The sequence below is a fragment of the Saccopteryx bilineata genome, chromosome 5 (assembly GCF_036850765.1).
Source record: "Saccopteryx bilineata isolate mSacBil1 chromosome 5, mSacBil1_pri_phased_curated, whole genome shotgun sequence".
NCBI lineage: Eukaryota > Metazoa > Chordata > Mammalia > Chiroptera > Emballonuridae > Saccopteryx > Saccopteryx bilineata.
Window position 1 is genome coordinate 57,078,961 of NC_089494.1, and position 15,480 is coordinate 57,094,440.

The 15,480-nt window shown below is 38.6% G+C and overlaps 1 protein-coding gene across 3 annotated transcripts in view; it reads left to right on the forward strand.

Moving 5' to 3' along the window:
• Window positions 1-15,480, forward strand: part of CCDC141 (coiled-coil domain containing 141) — a 223,210-nt gene that overhangs the window by 160,523 nt on the left and 47,207 nt on the right. For all 3 annotated transcript variants that reach the window (XM_066281128.1, XM_066281126.1, XM_066281127.1), the window contains exons 12-17: window positions 1,276-1,455; window positions 6,575-6,754; window positions 7,799-7,924; window positions 9,807-9,995; window positions 11,001-11,180; window positions 13,658-13,807. In XM_066281128.1, the coding sequence (XP_066137225.1) occupies window positions 1,276-1,455; window positions 6,575-6,754; window positions 7,799-7,924; window positions 9,807-9,995; window positions 11,001-11,180; window positions 13,658-13,807 (1,005 nt within the window). The remainder of the gene's footprint in view (window positions 1-1,275; window positions 1,456-6,574; window positions 6,755-7,798; window positions 7,925-9,806; window positions 9,996-11,000; window positions 11,181-13,657; window positions 13,808-15,480) is intronic.

The window sequence follows — 15,480 nt, forward strand, 5'->3', positions numbered from 1 at the left end:
TCCACAGTGTGCCCAGAGCATTGTGTGTACATTGTCCTTGTATTGTAATAACTTGCTTTTGGTTATCTCTCTTCCAGAACTACCTTTAGATATCCAAGGAAGTAAATGCTAAATCCTTACTGGGAAATCTTAGTAGACTTCATAGAAGAGGTAGCATTTTAAATAGCTCATAAAGAATGAGTAGGAGCACAAAATTTAGAAAAGATTATTCTGGGCTGTGGAAACAAGCATCAGCAAAACAGGGCCATGAGTATATAGAATTTGGGAAATGAGGAGAGTACTTGTGTCTTTGAGTGTCATTTCCAGGCTCTCTTCTTAAGTTCATTAAAATTAAGAATGGTGTCTAACCATTGCCCGGAGTTTCTCACCCCATTTTGATTGGTGTTGGTAGTTATAAGCTCTTTTAGTCCTGTCCTATTGGCCATTATTGTTCAAAAAGCATAAAAACATGTCAAAATTTTTTTACTATTTTGATATCAGCCAATTACATGTTCATTTTTGTTCTATAGGCACATTTCATTTTATATAAACTCTTTCCAAAGAGAGAGATTAAAAATAATCTAGTATTGCTCACATTGGTTAGCAAATAAAAATATATAATTCTAAGGAAGTCAAGCAACATACCTCAATAAGGTGAGTTCATGGAAGCAGTTTACAATTTATACTTGTATGGAGAATTAGTAATTATTTATACTCTCATTCTCTTTCATCACTGATTCAAAGCAAATTGTGATTTACTAATCATTTTTCACTGAGTTAACATTTCTTATTTATTTCCTTGATTATATACATATATGCCTCTGTATGTATGTATGTGGCTTTTTTTCTGAATTGTAAAACTCAGCTTTAAATATGACAACCAGTATTTGTCATAAATTGTCCCCAATTGCAAAACATATATTCAAATACAAAAAAATATACAAATATGATTTGGATTACAGTAAGTAGGTCTTATAGGTAATAAACTTGTTAGCTCAATTTATTACCCAGTGGTAGTTCTGTCTATAAACAACCTAGAGTTTCATATCTTTTCAGTAAATTGAAAATATTTAATAATTATTTTAAGAATTCTGAAATGTACTTTTCATTTAATATTTATATCAGTTTTTATTGGACTCTACTGTTATTTTTTTAAATGCCTTTAAGTGTTATCTTGCATTTATATATGTATATATATACTTATATATACTTATATATATATGTGTGTATATATATGTGTGTATACATATATATATATACACATACATGTAGTTTTTTGTTGTTGTTGTTTTTTAGGTAGAGGAGCAGGGTAAGAGCCTGAAGAACTTTTACCAAACTGAAAACCCACGGAAGGAAGAGGAGACTAATGAAGCCAAGCATCGGTCTGACTCAGCTGGGAAGCAGTGGCCGCTCTTTTTAAAGAGGAGTTTTTTAGTTCAAGACCTAGGGCTTGAATTCCTCAATTTAATAAATATGGTGAGAATGACATTATGTGAGTCACACCTTCTGTAAGGATTACTTGGCATAGTCAAAATCATAAATTCAAAAGTTCAGCTATCAGTTAATTAGCAGTGTGGGTTTAGAAAGTTCTTTGTAGCTTTATTCAACCTAGAGCAGTGCTGAAGTCCAACACTTCTATGTTTATTTAGTCCTAGACATCTCGTAAGTTTATGACGTGAAAGTTATTTTAACTCTCTAGAAGAAAGAGAGACTATCATCTAAATGCATCATTTTTATTATTACATAGACATTCACCCAAAAGTTCTAAGTTACATTAAGAGCATGCAAACAGGGTCCTTACAAAATTTCCAGTGGCTCAAGTCAACATCTAGGATGAACCTTCATTTTGACTCATTACTTAGAAATGTACCCTAAACTTTAGTTGTCCACTTATACCTGTAAAACATAAAGTTCTCTCCAGAATTCTTAAAAGATGGCTAGTCCACTTCTCCTTCAATACTTCAATTATCATCCTAATGAAACCGCTCATTCCATTGTTAGAAAACACCAGCTTCTAGAAAACATTTTTTAAAATGTTAAGTCAAATCTGACTTCATATCTGGTTCTAACCCTGTCTACACAAGGGGAAGGGGAGGTATTCATGTTTGATTTCTCTTACACATGAAAGTCCTACTAACATTGGAAATAGTTGCTATATCTAATCTCTCTCCTGCAGTGAACCACATGCAGATCCTCTCTATTATTTATGATGTAGCTTCATTTCTCTCCCTATCTTGATTCTCCCCCAACTCAGAAATGTCTATGGTTTGTCAAAATCATTCATAAAATGTAACCAAAAAGTGGAGCACAGCTTCAAAACAGAGTACAGCAAAGTGGACACCATTCTTTACTAATAAGACCTAAGGTCCCTGGCCGGTTGGCTCAGCGGTAGAGCGTCGGCCTGGCGTGCAGGGGACCCAGGTTCGATTCCCAGCCAGGGCACATAGGAGAAGCGCCCATTTGCTTCTCCACCCCCTCCCTCCTTCCTCTCTGCCTCTCTCTTCCCCTCCCGCAGCCAAGGCTCCATTGGAGCAAAGATGGCCCGGGCGCTGGGGATGGCTCCTTGGCCTCTGCCCCAGGCGCTAGAGTGGCTCTGGTCTCGGCAGAGCGACCCCTCCCCCCAGGGGCAGAGCATTGCCCCCTGGTGGGCAGAGCTTCACTCCTGGTGGGCGTGCTGGGTGGATCCCGGTCGGGCGCATGCGGAGTCTGTCTGACTGTCTCTCCCGGTTTCCAGCTTCAGAAAAATACAAAAAAGAAAAAAAAAAAAAAAAAAGACCTAAGACTGAGCATTCCCTTTCAGCCATGATTTCACTTTGCTGGTTCATGCTAAGCTTGTGACTAAATAAAACTCCCATGAATTTTTATTACAATTCCTGCCAAGCTTTGGTCTCTTTCATTTTATATCTGTGTCAGCTACTTATCTTTTACATACAAATGTGGCTATTTATATATATTTTTTTACTTAATGTCATTTGTTCATCTTCACCCATGATTCTGTCTTGCTGAGCCAATTTTGAATCGACCATCGGTTACATTAGTCATTTCTCCTGGATTTAATTCTATATCGACCTAACATCCTATTCATTGCATAAAAATAATTTGGCAGAAATCGGATGACTTGTAGTGACCAAGGGATTCTTTCCAAAGTGCTCACAAACTGCTTGATCAACATTGAGTTTATTGCATGTTTTTCACTGTAAAACTTTCCAATCTGTAAACTAGGTAGCCCAACCTTTTCCCCCTTTAAAAGTCAAAGAATTTTTCTTTCTCTAATGTTCTTGCCCTTCTCCTATTTTCTGTAGACTTGCAAAGATAACTGGCATCTACAATTTTCTCAGTACCCTGAGATGTGATTAATCTCGGTCTGGAGCCTGAATTCATTTAGAAGGGTTAGATTCTGTCTTACTGCTCTCATCTACTTTTAGCGGCAATTTTCTCTTTATCTTCTTTGTTTTTATCTCAAGACCTAGGGCCTGAGTTCCTTAATTAAATAAATATAGTGATAATGACATTATCTATTTTTGTTTTTTTTGTTTGTTTGTTTTTTGTTTTTTGTATTTTTCTGAAGCTGGAAACGGGGAGAGACAGACAGACTCCCGCATGCGCCCGACCGGGGTCCATCCCCGGGCATGCCCACCAGGGGGCGATGCTCTGCCCCTCTGGGGCGTTCCTCTGCTGCGACCGAGCCACTCTAGCGCCTGGGGCAGAGGCCAAGGAGCCATCCCCAGTGCCCGGGCCATCTTTGCTCCAATGGAGCCTTGGCTGCGGGAGGGGAAGAGATAGAGAGGAAGGAGGGGGGGGGTGGAGAAGCAAATGGGCGCTTCTCCTATGTGCCCTGGCCGGGAATCGAACCCAGGTCCCCCGCACGCCAGACCGACGCTCCACTGCTGAGCCAACCAGCCAGGGCTCTATTTTTGTTTTAACTTTTGTTGTTTGAAGGCCATTCTTCTTCAGTTTATGTGGTAACAAAATATACATTAAACAGTTCTAATATATTTTATGCTATCTTTAAGCATCGGAGGAAGCTTGCTAAGCAGTTTGACCATGTTTTTATATTATACAGGCACTTGTCAAAAATAATTAAGTTATTTTTCATTTGGGAAATGTGTTATCCACCATGTATTTTTTGTTCAGTATATACTTTTACATCTCTTGATTATATACTCTAATTTGCACTCATAAGATAATTTTAGATATTTGTAAACTGTATTTTTTGCCTATTTATTGTTAATTTTATTTCAGAAATTTTATTTTTCAGTTCTGAAGTTTCAGTTTGGTTCTTTTTAAATTAGCCTTTTATTCCTGATGAAATTCTCTTTCTTGTCCTCTCTTCTCCTTTGCTATACTTTTTAAAACCATATTAATCATAGGCAAATTAAAGTGTGTGTTAGGTAATTGTTTGGATCTAGAGTTATTTCTATTGTTTACTTTTTCTCTTTCTTTCCTGTCATGTAGTTCTGTCTTGGCAGGACTGGCGGAAATTTATCAAATATCAGGCATTATATTTTAAAAATCACATATTTTATCCTGAGCTTCTTACCACTGTCATATGATAAATAAATTCTTCCTTATTGATAAGAATTATGGTCCACATAATAGTTAAACTTCATAGTATTGGTTCAGCAATATCCTAAGATAAGAAATTGTTGGTAAAGCAAATGAAACACATTTTCTATTCTCTTCATATCTTTTGGACAGTTAGGCTTCTAAACAGACATTATTGTTGAAACGTGTAACCAGTTAGGCTGTTCAGAAGGGGGAGTGCCAGCTGGCATTTTGCACTGAGTGTTATGCTCTTGATTGGGTTGCTGGGCTCATGTTTTTAAGCTGGAAAATGAAAATTTTTCAGTTCATCTAAAAATCACCAAGATTGGAGAAAGCCAATTTAAGTGATCAATCTGGCAGACATCTTGATGAAAGTGCCGATTTACAAATTTATAGTGGTGAATAGCAATAATGCGTCTGATATACTGCCTTCCGGTTATCAAGGCATTGGCAAAGCAAGATATCCGAAGACCATTTATTGTGCCTGAATCTAAATGGAAAAGAGACAATTTAGTGCCTCATTAGGCCAGATTATGGCAATTTTTTCCATGCTCTTACACAGAAATAGAATGAATACTAACTAGACCTCAGGTAGTTTATTTAATCTTCTTGAGAGGTCAAAATACTTAAGTCTGCCAAATACATAATCACTCTTTTTGGATCCTACCAGCTAGCTATCCACAAATCCTGCTCTCTCTTGCTCTTCCTCACCACACTCAGAACATCAGACCCTGCTGATGGCAGCTATCATTGGCATGCTGCGATTTCCAAGTTTACTTTAAATTATATATTACATTTTGATTAGTAGTTTCTCAATAATATGTGAAAGGTAACCTAACTTTATAGCATAAACATTATAATTTTGGGTGAATCTGGTGGAAGTTGTCTTCTATTTTTCATAATAATTACCATTTTGTTAATATAATTATATAATATATCATTTTATTGCTCAATCCCCAAATTTATGGGCAAAAATCTCATTTAGGACCTGAAATGATAGTTTTTGAAATTAATTGGTTCTTTATAATGTCTAAATTTATATAAGAATATAAATATGGGATATATATGTAATTTAAATTAATTTAAAAATACGATAGCCTATTACTTTAACCTGTTACATTTTTATGACACTCTCTTCTGACTATAATCTAAAAGGTCCTTTGACTTTTAGATACTGAGTTGTCATTGCCATTATAAAAATCCATGTACATTTATTTGCTCCCTAGAAATACAAGGATTTATTGAGAAAGGCTGGCCATCAACATAAAAATTATTGTTTTACCAAAGAAACATTCTTCTGCATTATTTGACATTTGCACATAAAATAGCACATGATCTTACTCTTTATCTCTCTTCTATTTCTGCCTCCAATTAATTTTCCCCTTGTTTGAAATCATTGTTTAAACGATTTCAAATCAGTCATCCAGAACATATAGAAGTTGGGAAGGAGAGAGGTCTTTTAATTTAGATATTGTGCTTCTGGTGCACAATAGAGATACAAATAAAGAGATACATAGATGTACATTTCAGTTCTCTTAAAGGGAGTAACTTGAGTAACTGTCCACAAGGGAAACTTAAAAATAGTTATAGTATATACAATGGAATAATTTAAAGAAAAAAATGGCCCAGAACAGTCATCTCGATATCATATTCCTTGATACTGAGACTTTGACACCTGCTGTTGAGTGTTCAAATGAAAGGTAGAATACACCTTAAAACTTATGCATTAAAATAATCTTGACTTTAATATTTCTGTATCCAGGAGCTTATTCAATCATCCCCTCAAGCACCGAGAAATAATCAGACCCTCGCAGGTGATTCAAACACTGCCGGGGTCCTGGAGAACTCAGGACCTGATGTTTAGCTTAGAACACATGTTCTACGAACCCAGCTGGGCCTCGGCACAGGCCTTTCTGACTTGTCTTGATGTTAGAATCATCTGTGCTCTGCCTTGGTTGTGATCAAGCATTTGCCTGCTATAGTAGTTATATGCAAAAATGTTGTATTTCTTGAGAAAGAAAAGCCACTGTATGGATTCTTAATTTAACAGGCAAAAGAGAGCGAAATATTAAATGTGAAAGATAAAGTGTACATTATGGAGAACACTGTGGAAAGCCAGAAGGCAGAAAGGGAAGAACTCGGCCAGCTTCGGATGGCATGGCAACGTAAAGCCACTTCAAGCAAGCCTGTGAAACAGCGGTGGGGAGCATTCAAAGAGCAACTTAGAAAGGTGAGCGAATACGCAGAGGGTGTTAGCCTTAAAATGGTGATACAAGATCTGACTTTGAGTGGTGGTCATACAATAGACAGATGATGTATCATGGAATTGTACCCCTGAAACCTATATAATCTTATTAACCAAGGCCACTGCAATAAATTTAATCAAAAGTAAAGTCATCATTGACACCTAGAAAGAAAAAGAATGAAATTCTAGAACTTTGTACAATATGGAGGAACTTTGACAACATTATGCTAAGTGAAATAAGCCAGATACAAAAGGATAAATTTTATCATATTTCCCCACGTATAAGACACACCTTAATTTTGGGGCCCAAAATTTGAAAAGAAATGTAGTACTTAAAGTTATTGAACTCAAGTTTTATTCATCATAAAATTCATACAATTCTTCATCACTGTCAAAACTCCCATCCATTAGCTTGTCCTCATCTGTGTCTGATGACGAATCACTGTCTTCATATATTGCCTCGTCCTCAGTTCCATGTATGTCATTTGAAATACCACAACCACTGTATAAGACGCACCCAGTTTTTAGACCCCAAATTTTTGGAAAAGGGTGCGTCTTATACATGGGGGAATAGGGCATATGATTTCACTTATGTGAAGTGCCGGGAATAGCCAAATTCATAGAGAGAGGAAGCAGAACAGAGGTTACCAGGGGCTGAGCTGGGGCACGGAGGGAAGTGAGTGTTTGGTGGGTGCAGAGTCACAGTCAGGGATGATGAAAGGGTTCTGGAGATGGACATGGTCATGGCTGCACTAATGTGAATGTACTTCATGCCACCAAACTGCACGCTTAAAAGTGGTTCAAATGCTGAAAATTTTAATGTATATTTTACCACAATAAAACCAAAACAGTAAAGGAAACCCAGGGCCTTGCTCTCCTTCATTGGGATGGCTCAGAATCAGGAGCTCACTAGAGGTGCTGGTGTTCTCATGGGGATTGACAGTCTGATGTAATCACGGTAGCGAGCACAACGTATCTGTTGATAGTGGCAAAGAAAACATACTCACAACAACCTGACGTTTATTTCAGACAACCCACAACTTAAAAGTGCTTCAGGAAGCACTTATGCCTGTGTCTGCGCTTGACCTTGGAGGGAGCCTCCAGACCATTTTAGGTCTAAAGAAAGAGTGGAATGCGATGAAGCCTCAATTTCAGGTAAAGAAACCAACTGATGGATTTGAGTGAACGGGAAAAATGTTGAACTGGTCCATTGCGGTTTACCTAATTGATTTTAACAGACTGGTGCATTACTATTATTTTATTTTTCAGTTTAAATTTTTACTAATTTATTTTTGAATTTGTTGCGTTGACACTGGTTAGCATAATTATACAGGTTTTAGGTGCCAAATGCTTGTCTGATAGTCTACTTAAAAACACATTTTTCTTCCTTTTTTTTCTACACTATTATGGATTTGATGATACATAAACATTTGGGCTACAGAATGTCCTAAAGAAGTCTAATCTGAGATTATTTTAATTTACATTAAATAGTTTTCTTATTAATGTATTTTTCATAGATATTGACTGTTTTCCCTTTCCTACGGGTTATAGACATGTTTTATATCAAGTCATCTCAGAAAAGAATGAGCAGCCTCTGACACAGAGACTCCGCTGCCTTCTGTCCCAGAAACGGCCACTGTGATGTCACTGTTTCTGCCCCCCATCACCCCAGGCTCCCACCACTCTCACAGGAATTTTGCTGTGCTCTCCTGTTTTCCCTCTCCGAGAGCACTCAGGATGTAAGAGATAAAGCCATGAGTCATGTTCCCAGGCCCCGACCACTAAGGCATTCCATACCCCCAACCCCTCCACCCCCCACCCCCCACCCCCACCACTCCTAAATGAGTCACAACCGCCCAAAATGGTTGCCAGTAATGTAATCCTCCCGCCTGGATTCCTGTTCTCTGCTGCAAAGTTAAAATACCTGTGTTTCTGTTTGTCACTACTCTGTAAGGATCGACTTGAAAGAGTTCCAGAATTATTCAATAGAAGGCTGAAGGTTCCTTTAGGGAATATCTAATGTATCCCCCTTTAGACAAGCCAATATAAAATATAATCACCTCCCCATGAAACACACAAAAACACACAACATTGCAGCCCACAGTGACCTCTTAGCATATCCAATTAGCCTACATATCTAGATTATTGATGTAGCCTGTGTTGTATGCTAATTTGCATCTCATGTGTGCTCATGTGCCCATGCCTGCTCATGCAGGAGTGTGTGTATATGTAAATTCCTCTAAATGAGGGGCCATATAGCTTCTTTAGCTCTGGCTCCATGACGTGGATATATTTAGTGCCCACACACTTGACCAGAAGACCCCTGCTAGGTCACTATTCTGAAAATTATCTCCTTAGCCTAAATCATATCCATTACTTTTATCTTTGTTATAAGATCCAGTCCTGAAATTATAGTAGCATCCTCTGTGAGTTGTCCACACTTTGAAAACTCTACCCCAGGATCTGGACTCCTCTGAGGGATACGTGGGTAGTGCTGGGTAAAAGGGAAGACAGTTTATTCCTCCCTCCATGTGGTGACTATTGTGGATTCTGGGATGACCACTTTCAAAACAGCATACCTACTGTGCTACTCAGTGGCGGCTCTTTCTCATTCTTTTATCACAGAGGACAAGTAATTCCCCAATATATTTTTATACTTGTCTTTTTTTGGTGTTGTTACCATACCACCTGATTCTAGTCTGTTTTAAATATCAGATAAACATGGCTCATAAACTATCTGAAATACATTTACTTAGCAGATGACTAGAACATTTGGTGAGCTATACAAATACATGACTTTCTATTTCACCACCCAATTTTGAAATACTTTTTTTTTCTTTGCTCATAATATTTAAACATTTTTCTGAGAAGATAGGGATAGGATAATATGCAATACCTGGATTCCCAGGGGTAAGGGCGAGGCTCACCATGAGTTTTTGTTAACAAAGGAGAGAATCAATTGTAAAGTAAAAAGTTTTCTAAAAGCTGTGTGTGTGTGTGTGTGTGTGTGTGTTTTCCATTGCTGTCAACATTTTAGCAACTGAATGATGAGGTTCAATACCTTATAAGAGAATCAGAAGAGTTACAGGGAAAAGGAGCCCCTGTGAAAGAAAAGTCTCAACAGCTGAAGGACCTCATTCACCTCCATCAAAAACAGAAAGAGAGCATTCAAGACTATGAGGACATCCTGTACAAGATAGTCCAGTTCCACCAAGTCAAGGAAGAAGTAAGACTTGTAGATATTTGGAAGACTGTCAGTTTTAAACTATGAAATTAAATATAAATTCTTTAATAATAAATAAAAGCCATTTTGCTTATTCTGACACTAGATGCTTTCCAGATTCTAGCCTCTAACGTTTCTCTCATTATGCCTCTATCCTCCCTTATGTTCCAGACAAACAGCTCTTCTTTGTCCCTTAAAGATGGCACACAGATTTCTAACTCTGACTCTTGGGCTGCCATTATCTGACAGGTCCTTTCCTCTTTTCCTGTCTGTCTAACCCTGTCTTTCCTTCCAAGATTCTACCTCACTTGGAGTGACTTTTCTCTCTTCCGCATTTCTAGAACTCCCATTGATTACTGCACACATCTGTCATTTTAGCATCTTAATTTTTAATTACCTTTTACCCCCAAACCAAATGTAAGCTCGATGGAAGAAAACAAATTCTTTTTTATTTTTGTATCTCAAGTACTTGACATCATAGAGTACTCAGTAAAAAATCATAGTTATTAGCCAAATTAACAGAAAATGGAGGTGTATTGACATCCCTTTTAAATAGCCTTTGAATTTACTCAGATTACAGATCTAAATCTTCCTAAAGTTTTAGGCTATGACCAAAAAAGTATTTTCTAGCCCTGGCCAGATAGCTCAGTTGGTTCAAGCATCGTCCCTAAGTACAGATGTTGCCATTTCAATCCCTAGTCAGGGCACAGACAGAAACAGATGTATGCTCCTTTCTCACTTTCTCTCTTTTCCTTTCTCACTAAAATCAATAAAGAGAAGTAAAAACAGAAGTGTTTTCTTTTTTGATAGAAATGACAGCATTAGCTTGTTCATTTTCCCTTATTGATTGGCAGCATTGTAATTCTTGTTTGGTTATAGCACTAATAATTATAGATGGGCTTAGCGGCATTTGATCAGCTAGTAAAATATGTTCTAGGGAAACAGGCTTTAAAAATTTGTCTTCATAACAATGAAACTCATGTTAGTTTTTAATGCCCTCTATTCCAGCTGGAACGCCTCATCAAATCAAGAGAACTGGAATTTCTAGAACAGCCAAAGGAACCGGACAATGCTCACGACGCCCAGGTTCACCTCAGTCGCTCTCAGGGAAAGCAAGCTCACGCTGACCATCTCTACAAACTGACCCTGTGCCTGGGAGTGGACATCATCTCATCAGTGCAGCGACCTGTAAGCAGCTTAGAATACCCTCACTCTTTCCTACTTATAGCTGGGATTCAGGATGTCATAGGGAGAAACCAGGCAGACTGCCTAGTGTCTGTTAAATTTAAAAATACATGAAAACATAGTTATTTGTGGTGAGTTTCTACCACCTATAACAAAAGAAAAACATTTTAAGGAGAAAAAAATCTGATAATAAAAGTCTTGTTTAATACATCTAGTCTTATGCTAATTTTTAAATTTGTAGAGATGTGTTGTCTCATACCACAGTTGAAATGGGCCTAATGTAACCAAGGAACTAAATTTTAATTTAAAGATTGACACACTCAGTGTACTTATTGGCAAACTTTTAAATATGTTCAAAACAACTTGGATATGGGAATCTACATTATAAACTATAAATTCTATGAAACTTAAATACAGATGAAAATTTCCGATAGAAAATTAGCAAACATTGAGATGTGCTGTGAGTGTGAATTAAATAACAGATTTCAAAAACTTAGTACAAAGGAAAAAAAAAACCTTATTAATATTTTTATTATTTGGTTCTATAGTAAAATGTGAATATTTGCACATATTTAAATAAACTCAATTATGCAAATTACCTTTACCTGTTTCTTTGTACTTTTTAATACGACTACTAGAAAATTTTAAATGATTTATGTGGCTCGTGTTATATTTCTTGGGCAGTGCTGCTCAGCAGTTCAGATTTGGACGGTCTCCTGGAGAGCGTGTCACCCAGCACCCTCACGTTAGACATGAGGGATCTGAGGCCCAGGGAGCTGCTTTATCTGTCAAAGCTCATAATGAAAGAACCGCCCTGTGGGGACCGAAGGCTCTGGGCGCTAGACATTGGGTCTACTGGATGGACCTTACAGAGCTGTCTGAAACACAAGGACGTAATTCTAGACTGAATTTTCATAAATAACACTTTGGGCCCTGATTTAAACTATATTTATATTTTAACTTTAAAGGAGAGACAGTGGCCCCTCGCCTATTATGGGAGTTAGGTTCCAGAACCCCTGTGATGGGAGAAAATCCGCCAAGTAGCGACCTTATATTTATTTTATTATTTATATATATTTTAAGGCTTTATAAACCCTCCTCACACTCTTATAAACCTTTCCCACAGTTATTATTAACCTTTCCCACACTTATTTTGCTTATTTTACTGCAAAAATAATTAAAATAATAAATATATAAAAATACCTATATACTGCAAAATCCCTCAATATAGCAAAAAATCTGCAATACAAAATTAAATATATGCAATTTAAAAATCCATGATACAGTGAGACCACAAAAAAAGTGAACTGCAATATGGCAAAGGACACCTGTAGATCATTCTACAAATTCCTAATTTCAGGGAGAAATGGTTATGTTTATTCTATCTAATATCAATAATATTAATAAAATAATAATGGCCAATTTTATTTTAAAATTTATTTAAGTTATTCACTAACTATATGGAATGAACTGAACCTAAAGGTTTTGTTTTGTTTTGTTTTATATTTTTCTGAAGTGATAAGCAGGGAGGCAGAGAGACAGACTCCCGCATGCACCCAACCGGGAACTACCCAGCATGCCCACCAGGGGGTGATGCTCTGCCCATCTGGGGTGTTGCTCTGTTACAACCGAAGCCATTCTAGCACCTCAGGTGGAGTCCATGGAGCCATCCTCAGTGCCCAGGCCAACTTTGCTTCAATGGAGCCTTGGCTGTGGGAGGGGAAGAGAGAGATAGAGAGTAAGGAGAGGGGTAAGGGTGGAAAAGCAGATGGGCACTTCTCCTGTGTGCCCTGGTGGGGAATCCAACCTGTAACTTCCACACCCAGGGCCAACACTCTACACTGAGCCAACCAGCCAGGGCCTAACCTAAAGTATTGTTTAATGAAAAGATAGAGGAGTGCAAAATATCTGTCACTGTTAATAGAATCTATTTTTACCAAGGAGGAACTTTCTTTTTTAAACAGTTTTATTTTATTAGTAAATTTATTTTAAAAAGCAAAAAAGTTTAAACTGTCTCACTATGCACAATTAATGTAAATTGCTCTCCACTCCGCATCTGGCTGTGGCCTCAGCAGCCCTCTGCTGAGTGGAGATTGGAGCACTTGCATAATGAACGTGAGGTTCAGCTCAAGTTGACAGGAAAATTGCAGTGCAGAAGCCGAATGTTTCTAATGCATATTTTATGCCTTCAGAAGTAAAAATTATGCCTTTAATAAATGGTGTCTTTGATGAGTTGGGTATGATGAACTTCAAAAGTTAAGCTTTATGACTGGAAGTCTAACAGTTCACCTTTCCCATCATACTGGCTATCTGGCTTCTTTCTGAAATCATTATATTCAAATATGCTTAAGGTAATGTAAAATAGCAGCCTATTGTTCCTAATGTCATTTATGATTTTCAAAATGCTGGTTAATAGCATATTTGTCTCCTTGTTGTTTTGCTTGCTCCCTTTGTTACTTCCACTTTTCTTTCCCTTTTAGAACTCCTCAAATGTGTCTGCTAAAAACCTCCAGCAGCAGCTGGACGTCCTGGAGCAGGTGAGCGTGACCTGGCATGCCCAGGCTGAGGAGTACGAGAAGACCCTGATATGCAGCTTGCAGTGCTGTGCCACGAGGGACGAGATAAATGAGGTGGGTGGCCGAGGTCAGGACTGACACGTTACAGAAGCCTCTTGAACCTCGCACACACACGCACACACACGCACGCACTCGTGCACACGCAATCACCTTTCTTTGCACCCTTGACTTTTCTTTTATCCATGGAGCAATGGCTTCAGAACTCAAAGTTAGAGTAAACATCAAACCCTCCAAATTGTTGAAGTCAGTATAGTATCAGTGCAGAGAAAAACCTAGAATTTAGTGTTACAGTTTATTGTGTACTTCCCCCCCACACACACACTCAAGCCCTTATGACATTTAGTTGGTTGAGGGAATACAGCCTGTCAGGGCAGGAAGGGTGACACTGTCCCTTCACTGCCAGCTCCAGCTTGCTGAGATTCATTCTATTTACGTGCCCCTGACTCATGGTGAAGTGGATGCTCAGGGTCAGGAGAGCAGGCTCTTTGCCTCAGAGGCTACAAAGTATCACCAAAGTCAAGTGGCTGATTTCATATTTATTCAGAGTGGCTTTTCTGGCAAAACAACTCCTAGAGAAAAATAAATAACAGATGAAAATTGTCCTCAGCATCAATGCACCCCCTATCAGACAATTCCACCTCCTCTTCTTCAATTCTACTCAGCTTCCCAACCCCCAGATACAAACTAAACTATAATTGCCACCCTATCCTAGTTAAACTTTCCATTCAGAGCCTCTCTTGTTCAAGATAGCTGGGGTCCCCATTCTCGATGGAGAATTGACAGGCACCAGGTACCATAATTTCAGATTTATCCCCATTTAGAGCAAAATATCTGAGTCCACTAGTCACAAATCTATTAAAAAGAATGGTGGTGGGGGGGAGGGAAAAGGAAGTGGTAAACCCTCTTAAATGTTCTGTTTATGCCACTTTACTGAATCCAGACTCTGTTCACTGTCCCTCAGACCGTTGGGGGGCCGCCACATACAGTGCTCCTCTCACTGACCACCAGTGAAAGAGGTGCCCCTTTCCGGAAGTGCGGCGGGAGCTGTATAAATGGTTTCAGGTGGCCACATGCGGCCCGCGGGCCATAGTTTGGGGATGCCTGCATTAGAGCATGGGCTAAAGGATTTGTAACTAAACTTGGGTAGGAGTCTAGCTTGGAAGTGCCCTTTCCTACAGGTCACACTTCCATGGACCCACCACAGGCAAGAGCAGGAGGCAAGAATGACAGGCAGGAAAGCAAGAGGAAGAGAAAGCAGGAGAGGCCACTTGGATCTCATTCAAAGGGGGGGCGGGGAGCAGAAACTAATATTGAACATGATCTTCATTTTAGCAGGACTCATGTGCTGCAGGACTGGAGAGTTTCTGCTCAGTCTGTGTTCTAGGCATCCATTCTGGGATGGAAGTCTATTGAGGTTAAACCCATAGTGTATCCTGCCCTGCAGGCAGTGGAATGGCCCTCCTGGTTCCTGTACACCGCTAACCTCGAACCGTCAGGTCTTGGAAAGGAAAGCAATCTTAAAGAGAGCATACTTCTCCCCAAGGCAATCAAGTTTAGATTCGAAGCCATGAAAACAATTTGTTTACTATCTTTACCCAAAGTTATCTTCTTTCTTTTTCTTTCTTCTTCCTCCTGTCCTCCTTTTCCTCCCTCTTCCCCATCCTCCTATTCTTCTTCATCATCTTCTACACAGAAAACCTTTTGTCTTGCTGAAAATCACTCTCTCA